The 23,441-nt window shown below is 42.4% G+C and overlaps 1 protein-coding gene across 1 annotated transcript in view; it reads right to left on the bottom strand.

Moving 5' to 3' along the window:
* The window catches only part of si:dkey-112m2.1 (transmembrane protein 132C), a 187,084-nt gene extending 178,819 nt beyond the window's left edge, over positions 1 to 8,265 (bottom strand). Inside the window, exon 1 of the mRNA XM_020053152.3 lies at positions 7,457 to 8,265. Within this exon, the coding sequence (XP_019908711.2) occupies positions 7,457 to 7,505 (49 nt within the window). The 5' untranslated portion in view covers positions 7,506 to 8,265. The remainder of the gene's footprint in view (positions 1 to 7,456) is intronic.
* Between the last annotated feature and the right edge of the window lie 15,176 nt (positions 8,266 to 23,441).

Here is a 23,441-nt window from a genome sequence, read left to right as displayed (position 1 = left end):
ACAAATTTCCATCACATTAATTAAACAATTAAAATGCATAGAGAAAATCACCTGTAACATATAACTATTATTTCAAATGTACACATTAATTCAATATTTTATTGAAATACCTGATAACCTATGTGTCATCTAAAGGACTACACAAATATCTAGTTAATGGATTGCGGTTGCCATACAGTATGTCTTATGTTGCTGAAGTGGCTATTTTACAACTAACCTGAATTATTTGTTGACAAATCTCAACTTTTATTATCAGCCTAAGGCTACTAATGTTTAATACCACATAATAGAAATGGATTAAGTCCCACTATCTTTCACTCACGCTCGTCCCTGAATGTGAATTTGAGCTACGTGACCTCAGTTTACGTTGGTTGGAGGGCCGGTCATTGTGCCCTGTCCTATTCCTCATTGAGTAGACCAACCCACCCCAATGAAACATGCTCCAGCCCCTCTGGCCTTTGCCACAATGTTTCAGTGTGATACAAGTTGTTTCTGTGGCAAGTTGCTTTGCTGCTTTCTTTCCAAAACTGCGGCCTTGCCATCTAGCAAGGTTGTTTGGAGAACTCTGTCCAGACAGATGTGGACCCTAATCAGGGGTCCGTTATTTTGGCCTGCGCTGGACACAGAATTACAGACCCTAAATATCACACCGGCAGAGAAACGCTTCATTGTCCAGTGAAGAGCTGTCAGAACAGAAAATGAAAGGGTGTCCCTAATTAATTACAATATAACATATGCTGTACCACCCACCAATGAATCCCCCGCTGTTCTTCAGAGAAACAGAAATGCTTCATTCATGGATGTTAAAGAGAGTACAATTACCTGCAGGAAGTCCTCAGACCACAGCCTATACAGACCCAGACTCACAAAGACTGACTCAAACCTGTAGCGAAACAAAAAGGATTTCACGGCTCAGTTTAATCCACAGGCTTTGGTTGTGTCTCAGTTCCCCCCTATGTGGGCCTATAAAGACCTGATTTATCCTCCATTACTAAGCGCTGCACTGGTCCAGGCGAGGCTGGCTCCGGTCAGGGCTACAGCAGCAAAGCTACTCCAGTGCTTAGTGGGGATCCATCAGCGGATCGACCAGTGAACAGCTCAATTAGATAAATTGGAAACGATTATAATTGTCCTGGATCAGAGAAAGGAACACGCTAAATATGGATCAGGTCACACAAAAAAAGACACCTAGTTCTGGCAGAAAGGGTTTGGGGTCAATCTGGGAACTCTCGTCTCGTTGACCCAACGTTGTGTGAACGCGTTGCCTCGCCTCATTGGGTCAAATAACACTTGCACCTATTAATGCTGTATGTTGGTGTATGGCATGGCGTGTTCGTGCAACCCTGGGGTGTGTGGACGGGCCACGGTGGTTTGACGACCCCTAGGTAGACAAGACAAGGGAGCAGCTGGGAGAGGAAATTGCAGGGTCGGTGATCAGCGAAACGAGAACTGCTTTCCTCGCCTTGTCCCTCGCGTCGCTGCATCCAGCCTTGGCAGCACAGGATTGCCTATTCCTTTTCCATTTACATTCATTCTGCAGAAGCTCCACATAGCCCTGGTTACTCCCAACAATTCAATTGCAGCGTGAGGTGAAGGGGGGAGTGGGTGACAGAGTAAAGGGCAGGTGAAGATATGGGGTGAGGGGGTTTGCAATGCGATCTTATCAGGAACCACAGACCTTGTTTGCGGGAAAAGGAAAATGTAAATGAGACATGGGTCAGCAGGATTTTCCAATGACTTCCTGATGCCACTCACCATTCTTTGTCCACAGAGCCGCAAGCAACAGTACAGAAGGTACTTCAGAGAAGGAGAATTGAAGGAGGTGAGATACCGTAAGAGGAAAGGAAGGTTAAAAGTAACGACTAAGGAGGTGAAGCTCTTGATTTCAGTCCTAGATTGAGGCCAGCTTTCATTTGTTCAACACAGTGTCACATTGAAGAAGGAAGAGTCTTGTTAGCACATCCCCATTCAAGTTAATAGCTACAGAAACAAATGCCCCTTCCATACCCAAGCTCACATATTCACATAATAATATTCAACAACCAAAACCGGAGAACTGCCTTTTCTCATTTCCTGATGTAATGTACTTTACTGCAGTTCACAATTTTCTGGCAAAATAGAGAATAGCAACTGGCCTCCCACACATACAATGCAAACTATAAATAGACCAATGGGTTTTCCAGGCGTGATAGCAATTTTCTTGAGCCCATATCCCAGTCTAGCCTGTAGCATGAACATCGATCAGTATCTATCGCTCAGACTCATATGAAAGGGACTACGCCGAGCAGTAAACACAGACAGTATAGGCTCCACCTAACTCAAAAGACCCAGCACAACACTCAAACCTTCATGGTTATGTTCTCACAGGCGGGAGTTACAGGATTAAACTAAAGTAAACTGAAGAGTTGTTTTGAATCGTTCCTACATTTTAGACAACATTATTCCACACCCATCACATGGATCAGCCTAATGTACAGTATATTAATTAGGGGGAAAGGGTTGTCAGTTGAGTGAGGAGTATCCCATATCCTAGGTTCATGGAGTCATTCTTGTTTCTAAGAATGTTGTATTGGTGAAGCCGTCAGTAATGTTTACTGCACCTCTTGAGGCACTGTTGCTGAAAATTGGTTAGGGAATTGCATTTTGGTTTGGGAATCACGTTTAAAAAATAATATGTGGAATAGCCTGCCTCGGGTCCTCAGTTCAATTCCTGAGTCTCTGTCAACTTTGAAATTAAAATTCACCTGTCTATATTTTTCTCCTGGGTATAAGGATATGTTGTTGAGTTTTGTTGTGTTAGGTTGAACTTTTCAAGATATTTCTTTTTTATCCTCTTTCATTTGATGAACCAGATAGGGAATCAATCGATGGCAAATAGCTTGGAATCGAGTTTGAGTTTGGGAACAACACAATCAGAAAGAAAGTGTAACTATCATCACCAATCTTCCACAGTAACAGACCATCAGTTCGTGCCAGCTATCAGAACCATTCAAGCCATTATCAATCACATGTTAAGCTTGATGACAAAAGCCTCATAGCATCTAGCACAGTGTGGATGGATAGCTTAAAACACACAGCTGGTTGTTATGGGGCTGCTGACATTCAACCACACTACAGTATCTGTGTACGTAAAATCCTGGCTGATTGTACTACTTCTACTTAGAAAATAACAGCAATCTGTCTCCTTCAAACAAAAAACTTCCTCTAACGTTTTCCCCTATAACTCATACATTTTACTTAAAGTCAAACAGAGTGAATCCAACTCAACAGGGAATTAAAACGACAAGAAGAGAGAAAAGATCAGGGAACTCCTCTGGGATTTCCGCTGCCAGTGCAGAAGAGGAGAGGAGAAAGTGATCCTTCCATTCCTTACAGGACTTACATGAGTTATCGAAACCCTGATTGGTTAATCTCTTCATGTCTATGAGTCCTGATTGGGTAGATTTGTGGGAATGTGCGGTAGCTAAGTGTTTTAACTAATGATCTGTTATATGCTAATGTCTTCAGACCTCCTGGGGGGCTTTCTCCCGGCTGGCGGACTCTGATGTTGTTTGCCCACAGAGATGAGTGTGAGGAGCAGCGTGTGGGGAGCAGTGTGTGGGGAGCAGCGTGTGGGGAGCAGCGTGTGGGGAGCAGCATGGAGCTCCTAGTCCCATCCGGAGGAGACGTGTGCTGTATTCCCAATACTCCCCCTTCAAGTCTCCCAGAGCTCAGACAGGAACCAATCAAAGCATCTCACAGCCTATATACATTTAACCCCACTCTCTTCTCAGGTACCTCTAATCATAATTGGTTTGAAACAATTAAGACAATTAAATCTTTTCCAGTTCCTCTTAATTAAGTTTTTAGGAAAAGAAATGCTACATAATATACACTTACCCTCTGTCCCATACTGTAGCTATAGCCCTACACCATTTTATTTTAGTTTTGTGAAACCCGGCTTAACACTTTGGCAATGGCATTCTATGAACCTTTTCAGGATGGGTCCAAATAAACAAAACTCTACGTACGTATGTTGCTGCTGTTGTTGTTTATACTGAGGTGTACAAAAGGATGCTGGTAGCAGATGTACAGTGTGAAAGAGATTGTAGCAGCCCTCTTTGCTCTAACCAGGTCACTCAGACACAGAGCCCAATCACCTGTAATGTTTGTGTGGGTGTGACGCGTTCACACATGCGCTTGTTTGTGTCCGCGCATGTAATGATATTGCCACTTGTAGCTATTTCACTGAGTTTGATAACGTCCACCAATAAATAGGTGTTAAGATGATTAAGGCAGGAGGCCAACTATGACATTAAGTCATTTAAATACCCTGCTCTGCTCTTATTCAGTGTAAGTTAGCTAATGTCAATTAAAATGTATGTTTTTATGAGCAATCTTTCGAATCATTTATACACAATAGCTTAATAAGCATTTCAGCTGTGATCTGTGCATGTGCTAGCATCAGCAGAACAAACCTCCATTAGCAGGAATGAAGCGTAGAGGGAAAAAACTAAGTATGCTTCTTAGGGAGTAATTTTTAAATATTAACTTTATATGTCTGAAATCAGAATCGAAAAGCTTCGGGAAATAACGTGATTGCTGTGACTGAACATTCGGTATTGCGGTTTCTACATTTATCAAGCTCCATTAAGAGTCCCCATGTCAGACGGGTTCATGTAAACCGGATTATAATAGAAACTGATCCTGCAAAATATGTCATTATTAAACTACAATATGAATGTGAAAGTAACTGCACTATTGTCTCACATTCCACCTTCTCTAAACGGTCTGCCTCAACAACAGGTGACCACTATATCTAAGAGGTTATTCACAATTACATAAACACACGCGGGCTTTCAAGTCTGATTTTATTTTCAGGATTCATGGTAATCAGCAGAGTATAGTAATATATGAACTACATTCTGCGTAATCAGTATGTGCAATAAGCATTGATTGAAGAAGAAGCAATCAGATTAAATGTACTCAACCCTCCTGAAGATGCCCTCCGGTTTATGACCTGTGTTTCCATGTTACGATGCCTTTAAACTACTCCGTAGCATCCTGGGCTGACATATGCTGGTCCAACAGACACCCCAGTGTTACTCAATGCTGCACTCTACCTGAAACTTTTGTACACCATTCTTCCTGACTGCAGTTTTCCTCCCGTTTCTGTTCCCCTAACCAACAGCAAAGTTATGTTACTATAGTCAACAAAATCTGAAACAAAAATACAACATGCACTTTGGAGGAACAAATTAGTAAACTGAAATAAAATAATTGAAGGCCTTTTGTATGGAGTGAGTGTGAATTATGTGAGGTTCATATACATACATATATATAAATATATATATATATATATATATATATTTGGCGATATAACTGGGCACAGGTGGCCATGGGCTGAATTGAGCTATATGCTATCTGCCCTCTCATTAGCTAGAATAGACCCATCTGATCTTGCCACTTCCTGTCTGCCGTCCATCTTTCAGAATATTTATTTACATTGTTAGAGTGGTTGCATGAATATCTTCAATAGATAACCTTTGTTATCATTATCGTTAACCACAGGGAAGAAATCTAAGGGAGAGAACATGTCGTTTAGAGCTGGTCCTATTTTCAGACACTCTTCTCCCTGTTGCCTCCCTTCCCCCATTGTGAGGTGGTCCCAGAATAAAACATTTCACTAGCCTTTTCTGGTGGGTGGGGTTGAGGAAAATGTTCAATACTGCCTCTGCTCACGGTTAAGCGTGAACCATAAGCCTAAACAATGGCTGCATCAAAAATAAAACACTGGTTATTAGAAAATGCTAAGATCTATATTGCATGTTTTAGGAAAATTGTTAGGAAGGACAAAAGCAAATGTATTGTGAGTCAGAAGATGACAGCTGGCATGGAGATAAAAGGGGAAAACCCAAGTCCCGGTCTCTTAAAATTGAATCTGAACAGCACCCAAAACGTATCCTGCAAGCATCAGCTGCCATTTACTTCAAGGCAACCAGCAAACCTGACTGACATCCAATAATGTTGTTTCAGTTCAGAAAATCAACAGGTCAAATATGCCACTTCTTTGTGACTCTGGATCAAGGTACATTTACTGGAATCCTCTTACATGCAGATAAAGAAAATATTGGACGATTGTAAATCGGGGAAAAATCAATTCTGTCCACCACATATTTGGCAAGCATGGGAGAGAAACTTAGACTGAGCAATCTACATCTAAACCCATAATCTATCGGTGTGTGTGTGCGCGTGTGTGTGTGTACGCAAATATATAAGACCAATCACCCCAAATAATTGTCATACTCCTCCGAGCAGGGCAGTCTGTGGGACTGCCCCCTGCAAAGAAATCCTCTGAGGACACACCAGGAAACAGGAATCAACTGAGCTTTTTACCTACAGTATGTAGAAGTGAACTGTCCATGTGTTGGCACCTGACTGCTCCTACCTGCAACTATATGCACAACTAATCACACCAGCACACACGCAGAAACATATATGACAAAGTAAAGAACATACCATAACCTCATTCCACAAACAGCTTGAAATGTTGCAGATGGAGGTAACAAACCAGATATTTCCCAATATGTCAAATGGTTGATACAAAACAGTTTTGAGGAAGATTGTCAGGCTGATAAGAGCCAGGTACAAGGACAGCAAAGGATGCTTTACAGCTAACAGTACACCGATATCAGTTTAACACACATACACTCCCTGAGACACAAATGCTGTGTACTCGTACTGCAGGTTGATATTGTAGGTGTGAAACTTAATCCGCAGCCTAAACTGTCCATTTCACATTACTTTTTGGACAGTTACGTGTATTTGCAAGGCAGAGGTCCTTGGTTCATGCCAGGCATGAACCAAACAAGGAGGTAGCAGTACTCTGTAATCAGCATGGTGTCTGATACACTCCCATGCAACCTCTTCCCGGCTGCAGGTTTTGGCAAGCACCTGTAATTGTCCAAACAGACACTCCCTCTCTCAGCCCAGTGTAAGGTTCATTGAACTTGACACAGAGTCAAAGCTGGTGACACAGTATGCAAAAACTACATACAGTTCCAATAATATTCCCCACAATCAAAACCAACCAGTTCTTGAAGACTGCCTAGAATATCATCCATACAGAATACTCAAGTAGAGTGCAATCACTACTACTAACATTTCTGTTAAACCTTTCACTTGCTCAAGAAGATTATTACATGCATGCCATGAATTAGAAACGTGTCAGAGATCAGAGAGAAAGTTGAGTTTATGATTGCTACTAAATAGAAATAAAAAAATAGTCAAAAAAGAATATGCGATTGCATACTGGGAACAAAGACCATTGGAGTACACCAATTTGAAAAACGGCGGATTTATTAATTAAAATGTTTCTTACAGACTGCATCAAATCTCAATCAAAATTATAAAATATACCGCGCACGGACTGAGACAGCAGAATTATTCATAAACGTGGATTAAGAAATTGTCTCACCTCCGCAAAGAACGACCAGGGCAAGCCCCACAGTACAGAGAAGAGTCATCTTTCCTTCCGATGATTCAGAAACTTCCACACATCGACGCGGACAGACCAAGAGACGGCTCCGGTCACTACCGACGCTCCAGTGGCACGGTACCACAACTTTACGCAGAACTTTTCTCTCGTTGCTTTAAAAAAAAAGATCGACGTTTTCCATGATTTTGACAATGTATGTATCTCCTCAGTGCAGTTACTTAAAGCTGTTGAAGGTCCGACAGTCAACAACCATCGGTGGCAACTAAGCAATTCTAGTTCCAGAGGTCCGTGTCAAGATCAAACCTGATGCAATAAACGAGAAATAATCGTAATTGAATCCGTTGATTTTGAAACCCGTTTCGTGTAGGACAAATAGTGGAATGACCCGTTTCAGATAGTTACTAAGAGTATATCGTATTGACTGTTGTTCACAGGTGTGTTCGTGGCGCAGAATACGATTGCTATGTCACCGGCTGAGCCTACCAACGTTGGTCTTTGGCATACCACGAGCAATGGTGCGCCCAGATTTTTTCTGGAGAGTAAACCTACATCAGTGGTCTTGCGTGCTGCAGTACGTTGGGTCTTCAAATTGCCATAAAAAATATTTTTTTGGTAAAATGTTACTCAGTAGTTTTAGGCTGTATGAATGTCCATTATTCGTTGCACGTCGTAGTCTTTAACGCAAAATGTATTTCCCCCAAAAATCGTATATTTCCTCCATAAAAAAATAAAATTCTTCACGGTATGTTGACAGATGTTTAGCGGAAATATCCTCTAGTCAGAATAGCTTATGCTTGTGTAGCTAAGGGTCCATTTAATTTCTAATAGAGTAGTAGGCTATACTTATTTAATCCCCCAAAAACTGATTATTATGAAGCGAGTAATATAAGGCTACATCATATCTACTGTCAGTAGTACTACTTTTGAGTGCAAAATAAGTAAATAACGAGTTGACTTAATCTCGGGCTCCTCTCACTGCTATGCAGCCAGCGATGGCAGTGAGTCATGATCAGTGTGCTAGCGGAGAAACCAAATGCGAAAGAAACCTCACTGAGGTGGATTGGCACATTAGGAGAGCGCGTCATGTGCGCACAAATTGCCGAATTTCACTGACAACCAAGACCTCTACCGTCTTTAATTGTCAACGTAGCCTACTTTAAATGTTTGTATTACTATGTATTAGACTATCACATCATGCAGGGTAGTCATTTGCTAAGGCATTGTAATATGTCGGGAAAAGCATGTGTTAAACATTTTGACATTAATACTTAGAAATTATCATTCTGCAATGGTTCCCTTCTGCTCATATCTCCGGTAATTTTGAGAATATGTTATTAAAACCTGAGAGAATTAAGAGGAGTTGCATACAACCTGTTGCGTCCGTGCGGGTTAGAACCTCCAAAAGAATCAACATCGCCCCCTATAGGATATAATTGTACAGGCAGGCACTGACATCAACCACTGTGATGTCTATAATCTAGGCCGGGTGTACTCAACTCGTACCATACGAGGTCGGTAGCCAGCTGGTTTTCATTTGTAACCCATCATTAATTGCACCCACATTTTGTTTAAGCAGTTTATTACAACGACTGTTGAAAAAGTGCTGTATAAAACAAATGATTTGATTGATGTCCCAGGTCTAAATAGGTCCCAGTTTGGAGGGTTTAAATGAAACGATGGAGTTCAACTGGCTTCGAGGTCCATTATTGTAGCAAAACTATTTACAAATGTGAGTGGAGAGTTGTGTAAATGTATCTCAATCCATGTGTGTGTAATCAGATTTGTAAATGCGTACCGAGTTTTGTGAATGTGCACAGTAATCTGCAAATGTGTATTCAGATTCAGTGTGTGTAAAATATTTGTAAGTGTATTGAGATTTGTAAATGTGTGGACAAATCTGTAAATGCATGCATATATCTGTGAATGTGTAGAAAAATCTGTAAATGCCTAACAATATTTACTTTCCTAATCTAGTTCTATGAGTGGAGCTATGCTCATAGGGGCTTCGCTCCTATTGGTTTACCTCTCTGCCAATAGGCAGTCACTTAAAATTTAAATATGCAAATCACACCTCTCATGGCCATCTGCCCCATGGCTATAAAAGAGGTTCTCACACTCTGCTCAGTCTCCCAACATACCTTTCTTCACGAGAAAAGCAGTCAGAGGTCAGGGCATGAACCCAATGGGCGATGCTCCACTCATAGAACTGGAGTTACGAAATTAACTATCGTTCAACTTTGTGAGGCTTTGCCCGAAAGGGCTTTGCTCCTATTGGTTTAGGGCAAAGCAAGTGAGCCCAAGATGTACTCCCTGCCGGTCACCAACCTCACCAACGAGACAGGTGCCCAACAGGACGGCTCAGACAGAGAATACCAACCACGCCACTGAGCCGCTTCCATCCCGCTCAACCATTGGCACACACGTTTGCACACTGATAAACAGTCCCAAACAAATGCACACACAGCACCAACCCATCTGGCACCTCCTCAATCAGTAAAAACTGAATTTGAGCGTCTCAAGCACACACAGTGCGAGCGTCAGACCAAAAAGCCACACAGGCAAACCGGAGCATCGGACGGAACCATGTCAAATGCACCGTCCCAGCTGCTCGATGGACATAACTCACAGTCCAGCCTCAGCCACACTGAGCACAGAGTGAGCCAGCGTACCCGCAGCCATGTCACACAAGTAAAACTGGACAAAGACACAGCAGCACAAATGTCCTCCACCCCCACGTCCCTGAACAGGCCGGCTGAGGCCGCCACCCCACATGTGGAGTGCGCCACAAACCCCCTAGGCGCAGGAGTGCCACGTGACCTGTAGGCCAGATCAATCAACTTACACTACCAGTGAGACAGACGCTGTTTCGACAACGGCTGGCCCACCTTGGGGCCGCCGTTACCCACAAAGAGCTGCAAATACTGTGCTAAAGCGCGCACCCGGCACAGACCATGCAACCTGTCCTCCCTCGCTCCCACATGGGGGGGCGGGGGGGAGAAAATGCCCACCACACCACCTTCATGAAACAACGACTTGATCACCTTAGGCAGAAAGGCCGGGTTAGGGAGCAACAAAGCCCTGCTGCCATTGCTGTTGATAGCGAGACAGCCAGGCTGCGTCGACAGCGCACAACGGTCACTGACACTCTTAGCAGAGGTCAGAGCCAACAAAAGTGCAGTCTTAAGGGACAGCATCCTCAACGGTATCTGATCAATAGGTTCGAACGGCACGTCGCACTGCGCCTCCAGAACTAAAGCCAAATCCCACTGTGGCAACGTCCGCCGAGCCACCGGCCGGAGACGGTAGGATCCGGCCAGAAACCGTTTCACCAAGGGATGACTAAACACTGACACTCCATTGAACCCTTCATGACACGCCGAGATCGCACACACGTACACCTTGAGCGTGCCAGGGGATCTTTGCTTATCAAACAGACGCTGCAGGAACGACAGGACACTGCCCACGTCACAACAAAGGGGGTCAACTCCCGCGTCCTCGCACCAGCAGGCAAAGATCCTCCAACGGCCAGCATAGCTAGCTAAAGTGGAGGCCGCCCACGCACCCTGAATGGTCACTACTAGCTCCTCAGTCAGTCCTCGCCGCAGCAGCCTGGCCCTCTCAGGAGCCAGGCCCATAACGGCTGGCCCAACACAGGGAACGCCCTGTTGAGCCGTTCGCCTGTGTCAACGCCCCGTGGCGGTTAAGGATCGGCCATGGCGTCCCCCTCGCCATCTGAACCGCCTCTGCACCAACGGGACTAAGGACACTGCCTCCTTCTCTAGAAGATCCGCAATCTCACTGGAGACACCATTACTGTTTCCACAAACCCTGAGAACGGGGGAGGCGGGCAGTGGAACTGCAGTGCATAACCCTTCCTCAGCAGTGTGCATAGACGACACCACTCTGAGTAAAACAGAGAGAGCCTGACCTGCACCACTGACGTGGCCATCACCCGGCCGGCCGAGAGAGAGTTGTCCTGGGTGAGCTTGAGAATGGCCGCCCAAGCCCTTGCCACCTCACTCACCTCCCCCGGAGACATCCCCACCTCTCCCTCGGTCATCCCCGCCACGGCCGCCGCAAGGAGGCCCACGTTGTTGCAGGCCGCCAGGGACTGCACCGACAGGGCCTACTGCTTCCTCTGCGTACTTCCGCAGAGAAGGGACGGCCGGGCGGCAGCGAAGAAGTCCTCCTTCACCGCCAGGGGGTCGACGCTCCTGTCCTTCGGGACAGGACCCGCTCAGCTAAGCAGGGGAGAACAGTTCCGGATGTGGACCGGGCTGTAGCCGGGCCAGTCACCTCATCCTCTGACCCCGACTCCTCCTGAAAGGAGTCTTCCTCGGAGAGGAGAGAGAGGACATCAGTGACAGGGACCTCCTCAGCAAAGTACGCCAGCCTGGCCATCCACACCTGTAAAGGGAGGACGGTGCAGGCGGTGCACACCGGCTCCTCTTTGGCGCCGCCACAAGCATGCAGCGGTCCCCGCCACGTACTGGTTTTAAGATATGTTCCTATATCTGGGGTGATGGAAACTACAGATGCATCTACCTGGGAAAGACCTCTGCTCATATCGTCCAGTCATGAAGGGTAACTGAGTTTTGGGCTGGTAACTGAGATGTTGCTTTTTCAAATTTCCCAGATGAAAGTTCTTAGTTTACCCTTGAGCAGGGCCTAACCTTTTTTGCTCCTGTAGGTCTCTCTGTCTTTGAGTAACTGCTAAATTACCAAAATGTAAATATTTGTGGAGGGAGAGGTGATTGGAAGATGTTTGACAGCACGCTGCTTGAGAAATATATTGGTTAACGCCCTGAACTACCCAATTTACAATTCAAGGGCTATAAACTTTTTACTCTTTATTTGTGATTGTTGATTTCTTTCTTTGGCAATGTTATTCTAATTGGATCAGGTGTGTAAGCAGTTGAGTATTTCAAATACATGGAATAACTGGGGATTCCAGAGGAGTTTTGACAACCACTGCAAAAATCCACCCACCATGTCATCTCCAGTCCAGAATCCAAACCAGTAAATCTACAGTATCTTCCCTCTGGTAGTAGCTACACCGACATCTGTTAAGATTTAACATTTTATTTCTTGCTGAAGTCCTAGAGACACAAGGGTGCAGAGGGAAACACTAGATACCTTGAGGAAATGAGGACCAGACTACTTTCAGGGCATGTCCTCCTGGGTCAGTTTACTGCTCCCAGTTCCTCTACAGTTCCAGCCATTCTCACACAATCTGAAAAACAACCCATCAGTTTGGCACCAAGCTTCACTGGTTTCCATAATAGCTAATATTGGCCTGTTTTTCCTCTCTATGAAATAATAACTGTTTCCCAGTCTGGATGGATGCTGTCCTGTGGTTGGATACAGCTTTGACATCTACAGACATATGGCCAAAAGGATCGGTATATGTGTTCGATATGCATTTAATGTTTCCATATTTAATACAATTATTTGAATTTCTGTTTGTTAGTCATTCTTCAATATTCATACTTAAATTGTCTCTGAATAATAAATAATAATGTAAGATATTTCAGCAATTAGACAGGAAGGTGTTTAATATATGACCAATATACCACTAAGGTCTGTTCTTATGCACGATGTGACGCAGAATACCTGAATACGTTTCTTCACATGGTATATCAGCCATTCACCTGAAATGTCCTGCATTATTACTGTTATAAACCTGTTACTAACTTGTACCAGATCCTATAACTAATCAACATTTAGTGTTTGAACAACTCAGTTTATAATTCTATAGTACTAATCAGGTGATAGAGTTAACAACATTAAGATCTTAATTTCATCACTAATGTAAATAACACATTTCACACTAAGTACTAGTGTTTAATCAATTTTATTTCAGACTGAGGCAGGATTCAAACTGGGGAGTTTTAATTGTTCTGCCACAGTCTGACAATGTTGGTGATGTTAGATTTTAAGAAAAAATCATGACCCCAAAAAAAGTGTGGTATACAGGTCCAGGCATTCATGTGATTCTCATATATAAATAAAACGGACTAGAACATAAAATATTTTACTGGTTGTTGAGGGTCAGGCTGGACTTAAGATATTCTACCAGGCTGTCCACCCAATCCATTCCTAGTAAGTTGTGTTCATCTACTGCTTGAAAGATTGTCAGCACTCATTTACAATTGAACACTGATTGCTGTAGTTTCTGTGTGTATATATCTAGTGGTTCTCCTTTGTCATCTGTAAATATTCATGCTGTAAGGTTGTATCAGTGTTCAATACAAATCAGAGCAGGAGGATTTTTTACTGGAATGCAGACCGTATATTGGGTGGGTTATAAATTGTTCCACTCACCCACTGGTGTTATCTGTTCATAAAATTAATTTTATAGAACACTTTTTGCATTGACACTAGTGGGAACAGGACCTAAGAAGAAACTTAGAGGGTAGACAGAGTTTGAGGGCTCCTATTCGGCTGTTCTGGGGGAAACATGACCTTTTTGGTCCAGTATTTTTGCATTTTCCAATTAGTGGCGGGTCAGTAAATACAGGTGGGCTTAGTCTTTAGGCAGAATACAGATCAGCTGTACAACCAGGTGGACAAAGATAGGTGACCAGGTGGCCCATCATCAGGCCAGGTAATCCTAAAACACAGTCCAAGGGCTTAGGTTATCTTAGAATTCAACAGGACACAACAGTAATTATCAGGGGCATTCCTCCAAAAGGACTGAGACGGGGGTGGTGTCGGAGACTATGTGGTATGCAGTATCCAAGTAATATTATGGAATAGTTGAATACACAGATGCATGTTTGGTATTACCAGTAGGATAAGCGACATGTGTCTTTGAGCATGTTTAGCCCGGTCGTGTTCTCAGTAGTCAGGACCCACAGTGGAACATGGTGATCCAGAACACTGGTGGCCAGAATTGGGGACAGAGTGTAGAGCTCCAAGCAGTTAACCTGGAAAGAGTTTGAGATGAAGAATGGAAAACTATGAGACAGGTGAGGGACAAAAACTGAAATGTATACTGTACATTCTGGTTATTACTTGTTTGTCTGGTTATTACCAAATTTCCTAAAGCAGCAAGGCCCTTTTTATTTGGAATTGATCATCCCACCTACCGTGAATCTGTGCAAATGTTTACATTTGAGTAATTTATCAGACACTATTATACAGGGCAATTTACAGTACTATTTATGGATTAGGTGCCTTGCATAAAGGCAGAGACATGTTTCACCATGTAACCTGGAGAACTTTAACTAGCAAATGACTCTAAAAGCCAACCTACTCTCCAGTTTTCCACAATTACTGGGTGATGTGAGCGTATATATTGTTTTGTTAATACCTTTCAGTCCCAGTACCGTTGCAATGGACCTTGTCTGTCCTTTGGTAGTCTGCAACATCAGAGCTCTGAAAAAAACGAGACGACCGTTGTGGTGAGTGTTGGGATGGACTGAAACATTAAAGATAAATAGAGCAATTAAGCTAAATGAATGAAACGTGTTTTGTAGGTGAGATTTTCATTTTATCTAACCCGTTATTTTACCAGGTACAGTATGTTGCCTGAGAAACATATTTACCATAATTTACCATCCAATCCAAATCAATGCCCTTTTTTACTTATGCCTCACAAACACACCTGTAGTAAGAGAAATTGTAGTCTGGCCTGACATCCTGATCTCTCCCATAAGGCAACCTTTATAATAAAAGCAGTACATACATTTTGTGTAAACTAAGATGACATGGTCAGCCTCCATAACTTATAGAGAAGGTTTGGTGGTTAGGCTACCTGCTCTGCTGGACATTATGGCCTGTCACACCCCCAACGGTGTATAGACCCGCTACAGGACGATCAACAGTTAGTGGACACCGGTTCTTCACACTTATCCTGGTACATCTATCTCCTAGTGGTGATCATAAAAAACAGAATAATTTGTAAGTCAGTATTCCAGCAATTGAATCAACCAAGAATAAAGGCAATTTAGTCAATTTAGGCAATATAAGTATCTGAACCAACAACTGTATGGACTGTATTTAATAAATACATGATTTATTGGTAGCTACGGTTGCACTTGTTTACATTGATTAACTAACAAGAGACATTACTGGCAGCATTTTTTATTACTAACGATTAGGTATGAGACTAACTTAGCAAACATTAGGTTACTGTACTGTTATTTAGCAAAAACAATTGCTAACTCAGCACACAAGTAGCTATAGGACTGTGTCCACAGTGTTATCATGTTAATTTGGTTTACATACAACAGACATCTAGATAGCTAATATACATATAATACGAAAGTAATGATTTTCATTTTACAAAGCAAATTTAGCTCAAGCTCTTACCTGAATCAAAAGGATGTGCAAGACAGGATGTCCTGAATTAGAGCCCATAACCCGTCCGTCCCCTCTTGGCGGTTGCTAGCCTCAATAATTCTGAGAAGCTTTTCTGGGAGCCATATTTATTTATTTAACATAGGCTTAAACGGCATTCCATTAAATGGCATACCACAACGTTACCAACCCATCAATGTCACGCGTGAAATCAGTGCGTGCTACCGCCGCCTGGTGGTAAAACATACAAATCTCCGCACGCATTTGCAAATCGCAACACGCATTTGCAGATCTCTGCAGCGGTTTAAGTGTAGCAAAAGTCACGTGTAAAAAGTCAGCGAATTGAGAGGCCCGTCTGAGTTGTAACTGAAGACTTGTCCGTATAAAAGTTTACAGATTTGTCTACGTATTTACAGATTTGTATACACGTTCACAGATATATGTACGCATTTACAGATTTGTCGACACATTTACAAATCTCAATACACTTACAAATATTTTACACATACAATTCTGATTACGCACACACAGAATCTGAATACACATTTGCAGATTCCTTTACACATTCACAAAAGTTGGTACGCATATACAGATTATTTTACACATTTACAAATCTGATTACGCACACACGGATTGAGATACAGTTACACAACTCTCCACACACATTTGTAAATAGCTTTGCTACAATAATGCCCCCATACCTTTCCTTAAGCCAGATGTTTTGGTAGTATATGCAATATTTGATAAATTATCTTTTTAGCATGCATTCTGACGGCTTTTCTTAATGTGTGCATTTTTCTTTTATGATTTTTTATTATAGCTGCAGTATATGGCTCAACTGTAAAATAGACCTACCCGTGAAATGTAAGTACACCCCCTTGACATGGATATGTAATATTCACTTCAATACTATTGACAGATAAAGGTCACCTAATTTAACAAATTACACTGAAAGATTATACATTACAATCATGTATTCATCAAATATCAACAGAAAGGCAATTCTGTAGTGCAGAAAAGCTAGGATTAAATTGGTGTTGCATTCTTTGGCTAAAATAACTTAATTTAGCAATTTATATTTCTATCAGTCCCTTACATCAACTGGGAAGTCTTTTTGGCCTCTCCTTTTTACAGAGTACTGAATAGAAACTCACTACAAAATGCAAACCACTTGTTAGCCTCAAATACAAAATGGCCTGGTTACAGTTCCTTTAAGAGCCTGTCTGGACCAAAGTTTAATTAACCTGTACCAGTGGGATAGAAAGAGTGGGGGGAAAGGAAACTGCCCATGATGCAAAGTATACCACCTCATCTGCAAAACACAATGGAGGTTCTGTTATGGTATGGCTGCAGTTGGAAATAGTTCTTCACTGAAGATGTCACTTCTAACACCAGAAGCAGGATGAAAGAGTACTTCTTATCCTCTAAACTTATTGGACAGTACTTCAACATCAGATTTATTTTTAATAAATCAGTCATTTAAATGTATTACATCAGAGGTTGTCACAAAGTGCTATGCAAGGTTCTGTTTGTGGTCCCGTCTTGTTTGTCCTGTATCTGCTCCTTCCTGGTCATGTAATCAGTCGACATGGGATCTGATTTCACTGGTATGTGGAAAATACCAAGCCATACATAAAAACATCCCCAAATCCCTCTGATGCATGTGCCCGTCTGAACACTTGCCTTGTGGCAGATAAGGCCTTGGATGAAGCAAAACCTCCTTCAACTGAACGGCAGCAAGACAGAGGCCCCACTTGACGGCATCCCCCACCAGGTCCAGTACTCCCCAGTAACACCTCACTATTGCAGTGTAAATTGTGTCAATTGTCATTCTATCACCTCAAAAACTCCAAACTCTGTCCCTCTCTTACTCAGTCTGGTGCAGAGAAGCACCCGAAACTCCAATACATCTAAAACAGCACTGCAAGGATACGAAGGAGAGTATGGACACATAAGTACATTATCGCCAGTGACTCTTTATATCTCAAGGAACGGATATCCCTCCATAACCCCACCCACAGCTTCGGGTCGAGTGACAGCCTGCTGCTCCACATCCCCAGGACCAGGCTCTGCTCCTTGGGGGATCAGGGTTTTTGCTCAACCGCTCCTAGCCTCTGGAATGCCCTCCCAAACTCCCTGAAGTCACCACAGACTCTGGGCTCATTTAAAGACATTTTTATATAGGAAGGCTTTTTGATGATAACCTTGCTATTTTTGTCCTTACATGTTACTTTTCTGTTTGTATTTTCTATTTATTTATTGAATGCACTTGAGATTATTCTACATAATGAAAAGTGTTCTACATATGTGATGCATTATTTATTTATTATAATATTTACCCAGCTTGAAACTCCAAAAAGCAAGAAACCACAAGAAATGGATGCTCTGGTACATGCAGCAAAACAATGAACCCAAATACACAGCGCTAGCTAGCAAGTAGTTTTCCTAGACCAGAATCTGGTGATTATGGATTTTAGACTTCAGACGTGCAAAATATTTAGGACCAAGTACAGTAAACATTACATTTTTATTGTACATAATGTTAATCCATCCAAATACTTCCGATACCTTAAAATAGGAGAGACTATGTACAAAGGTTATTCTCTCACATTAATAAAGCTGACCATCTGCTCTTTAATCCCATAGTCGTTTTAATTTCAGATTTGAAGGGCTGGAATACAGCCAAATAAACCAAACATTTTCATTGTCCAAATACTTTTGGAGTGTTTCAACCACGAGCTGCAGTTTTGGAATAATAAATGCATCTTGTCCAAAAAATGCATGTTATCCAAAATATTTTTGCTTTCAAATGATGATGTTATCTATATGTCTCAACACTGGTGGGTAAAGGGAAAACACCCTGTTGAACGGGGGGTAAACAATGAACAGTGAAATGAATGACCTTAGACACATCTGGTAGTAACCGGAACATGAATTTGACAAACTACGCCAATACACCCCAAAATTACTTTAAAAAAAACGAAACAACACAGCGGCAGCTTAAGAAGCCACTGGTTTACCTGTGCTGCATGCCAGTCATAAAACATGTAGAAGTGCTGGGGGGTTATGACTACCATGAATCTGCTACCTTAACGCCTCCACCATGCATCACTATGGTTGTTTGAGAATATGTGGTGCAGCTTTTGAACGTTTTGTGTTGGGGTCTTAGGTAGTTAGTTGTTTCCACTGAAAAGTGTAGTAAAATGCTGGTCTGATAATCGAGGATTATCAGAAACATGTACATTAATATCTATTCCACTGGACAAAAGAAGATAGAGGGTATGAATTGTTCATTGACATTGACTGAAGTTAATGCCAAACCTATGAGTGTCTTACAGAGTAACTGACCCGAGTGGGAACCTCACAGGAACGTTTGGTCTAGTCAGGTTCCCTTTCGATCCATGAACCATGTTTCTTTCAAAATGTCGATGAAGGGAACCGATCCAGAAACACAAATTTAAATAAGCAAATGAATAAACACCTCGCCCCCCCACGAAGTATCCTTGGCTGACATATTGCATGTTTCATTATCCTTCATCCAGGATAAGTGACCGAACGAAGAGCAAAGCCATCTGGATTCTGCTGAATGAGCTTTATTGGCTATCTGCAGCATCGCAGTGACTCTGCAGGGACCAAGTACATCTGTAACTTTGCTTGTGGGAGGCTGGACACAGACGCGGGGAGAACAGAAGACTGAAAACAACTAATTCCAAACCAAAACAAGACAAATCCTGGACCTCTGCCAAAACCTTCAGAGGCGTGGAAGGAGGGCTCCGTAGGAAACCAACCACGGTGTGAGAGAAAAGAAAGAAAAACTAGGCAAGCGGGTTGAAATGACTGTGGCGAGTCAGGGAGGGGTCTTTGAAGAGCAGTTATTTACTTAAATTGTATTTGCAAGCTGTTTTAGTTCTAGCTTGGTTTACTGCCATAGGTGGTTTCGGTAAGGGGAATTTTACCTAGGCAGAGATGTTGGCAGTGCACGTTAGCCCTGCTCATTAAGCTTATGTCAGTGGGGGACAACACTGATGATGCAGTCAACATGGTCATGTACCTCATCCTAGAACACCTTGATAATGCAGAAACTAATTTAGTAAGTTAACAGTGTAGTATATAGAAAAGATCAGCACAGTAACAGTGTACAGTATAACATAAGGTGACCAGATTTCTGAAATGAATACCGGGGTCAATACACTCACCTAAAGGATTATTAGGAAGACCTGTTCAATTTCTCATTAATGCAATTATCTAATCAACCAATCACATGGCAGTTGCTTCAATGCATTTAGGGGTGTGGGCCTGGTCAAGACAATCTCCTGATCTCCAAACTGAATGTCAGAATGGGAAAGAAAGGTGATTTAAGCAATTTTGAGCGTGGCATGGTTGTTGGTGCCATACGGGCCGGTCTGAGTATTTCACCATCTGCTCAATTACTGGGATTTTCACGCACAACCATTTCTAGGGTTTACAAAGAATGGTGTGAAAAGGGAAAAACATCCAGTATGCGGCAGTCCTGTAGGCGAAAATGCCTTGTTGATGCTAGAGGTCAGAGGAGAATGGGCCGACTGATTCAAGCAGATAGAAGAGCAACTTTGACTGAAATAACCACTCGTTACAACCGAGGTATGCAGCAAAGTATTTGTGAAGCCACAACATGCACATCCTTGAGGCGGATGGGCTACAACAGCAGAAGACCCCACCGGGTACCACTCATATCCACTACAAACAGGAAAAAGAGGCTACAATTTGCACGAGCTCACCAAAATTGGACAGTTGAAGACTGGAAGAATGTTGCCTGGTCTGATGACTCTCGATTTCTGTTGAGACATTCAGATGGTAGAGTAAGAATTTGGCGTAAACAGAATGAGAACATGGATCCCTCATGCCTTGTTTCCACTGTGCAGGCCGGTAGCGGTGGTGTAATGGTGTGGGGGATGTTTTCTTGGCACACTTTAGGCCCCTTAGTGCCAATTGGGCATCGTTTAAATGCCACGGCCTACCTGAGCATTGTTTCTGACCATGTCCATCCCTTTATGACCACCATGTACCCATCCTCTGATGGCTACTTCCAGCAGGATAATGCACCATGTCACAAAGCTCGAATCATTTCAAATTGGTTTCTTGAACATGACAATGAGTTCACTGTACTGAAATGGCCCCCACAGTCACCAGATCTCAACCCAATAGAGCATCTTTGGGATGTGGTGGAACGGGAGCTTCGTGCCCTGGATGTGCATCCCACAAATCTCCATCAACTGCAAGATGCTAACCTATCAATATGGGCCAACATTTCTAAAGAATGTTTTCAGCACCTTGTTGAATCAATGCCACGTAGAATTAAGGCAGTTCTGAAGGCGAAAGGGGGTCAAACACAGTTTTAGTATGGTGTTCCTAATAATCCTTTAGGTGAGTGTATATCATTAAAATATCTAATGTTATTATCTATGAAATAAAAAAGGGGGCCAATTCCAGTTCTATGTATTAAGTCTAACAGGCACCCTGTGATAGACAGAGAAAACAGCTATATTACTGAAACACTACTGACAAGACAGAACTGTCAGATCTGAACAGTCATTCAGTGTCCTGGTAGTCTGAGCAGAATAAGAGCAGAAGAGAACAAAGCAAAATTGAAAACAGAGACAATGAACTTTTTCTTCACCTCCGGTCTTTCTCCTCTTTTCTTCACCTGTCTTTCTTCTCTTTCTTTCTTCCTTTCTTTCTCTTTACCTTTCCGCCTCACTCTCCTACACTCTCCTCGCTGCACCCTTTTTACTCCCTTCATTTTTACTCTCCAATCCTCAGTAATAAATTGCCCATTGTTAGATAAAATACTTAGGTTTACAGATTCCCATTGCTTGCCTGATTTTTGTATTTTATCTGAAAAACCTGCGTTAAATAGTGTGACATCCCACTCCACCTCCAGGTTCACAGATCCACAGTTTACACAGACAAAACTACTAAACTATTGATCTGCTGCCTCGGTCCAACTCCACGCGAGACTGTTAGTCCAATCTTTATCAGTTACTGGATGGAAGGGGAGAATGAAGGGCATACAGCATGCATGTTTTTGGATGTCTGGACAGGAAGACATTTAATGAGTAAACTTCAGGTGCTTGAGGTACTTATGCCATCTTACCGCCGTGCGCTTAACTCTCAGTGTGCAACCGACCGGTACCGGCTGAGTATGTGGGCTGTTCGCATACATCCTTTTAACTAAATCCTATGTATTAGCTCTTTTTCACATGTAAGACCAGGTAACTCACCCTGCAAGCTGAAAAAGGAAGAGTGGGAAAGAGAAGCACAAATTCTCTTTAATGCCAGTGCACACTGCTGCCTGTGTATGTACTTTGGCCTCTGTCTGTTAATGTCAGGCCCAGTAATTAACATTTATCAGTCTCTGAGCAAGACCTTTCCCACAAGGATAGAGTGACGTCTAACCCTGCTGCTATTTTTCCTCCACCGCTCTCTGTTCTCTCACTGGCTCAGTCATTATAATAGCATGCGTTCAGACGCAGAGCTCAGATCAAGGCTAAACTGTCATCTGTAGTCATTACTGTAAAGACAGGTAACCCTGAAAGGGTATGGTTGAAAGAACCAAAGCTGATTTTACTGACATGACAGTGATCTTGGTTTATGAGAATGAGTCACTGACTCATAAGAAGTTCCTTGACAAAAAGTTATTTTCTATAAATTAAAAAAGGAACGGTGCTGTAATTTGGGACATGGTAGACAGCGTTTCGAACAGGATTATTATATATGAATTAGAAGCACAAGCAGAAACACGAGACGTGTTATGGAGGAAACGTTCAATAGCTTGCATAGACACCGATACCCAGTTACACCGTCACAATGACACAGCATAATCCAGTCACTGCTGACTGGGGATGGCGAAGTTAGTGTAATAATAATATATATCAAACTCCATTATTTTATGTAAATGCATGTGGGTCACCATCATGTTTTCACAGAATCTAGCAAAAAGGTAGCATACCTCCTGGTTAAAAGCTGTAAATATGGCCAATTTACATTTAGTTCAGTGAATGGGAGCTTATTAAAAGAGATCTATGGAACCATCATCAAGTGGCTGTGTACCTTGGAGCAGAATAACCTGAAGGAAAACTTATTTAGCTAATTACATGTATTACATTTAAGTTATAACAACAATTATTCAAAGGGTAGGTACCAGCAAAACTCTGAAGTATTAGAAATACACAACTGACATACAGTACAGTATTTTAGGAGATTAACAATTTCTCAACAAACTATGAAAACAAACTAAGAACAGTTTTTAACCTTTCAAAAGCGGTATTTCTCCAAGTCCCTTAGTAATTAGAATCACTCCATGTTGGTCAATTGGGAAGAAAACAAAAGTCATAAACATCACCCAGATTGTAATCCAGCTGATAGGAAGGACCACAGATGTTCGATACCTTAAATCTGACCATCACCCAGTTAACAAAATATCTCATTATCCCTGTAAACATGCATTGCCTTTAGAAAGTATTCCAATGTTAAGGCATTGAAAGTACAGTGGGCTCCATCATCGTGAAATGGAAGAATTTTGGAACCACCAAGACACTTCCTAGAGTTAGCCACCAGGCCACACTAAGTAACCCTGAAAGAAGGGGCAGGGAGGTGACCAGGAACCCAAGTTCCTCTGTGG

Source organism: Esox lucius, chromosome 14, assembly GCF_011004845.1.
Source record: "Esox lucius isolate fEsoLuc1 chromosome 14, fEsoLuc1.pri, whole genome shotgun sequence".
Classification (NCBI taxonomy): domain Eukaryota; kingdom Metazoa; phylum Chordata; class Actinopteri; order Esociformes; family Esocidae; genus Esox; species Esox lucius.
Note: the sequence above shows the minus strand (reverse complement) of the source record. Positions and strands in the feature narration are given on the sequence as shown.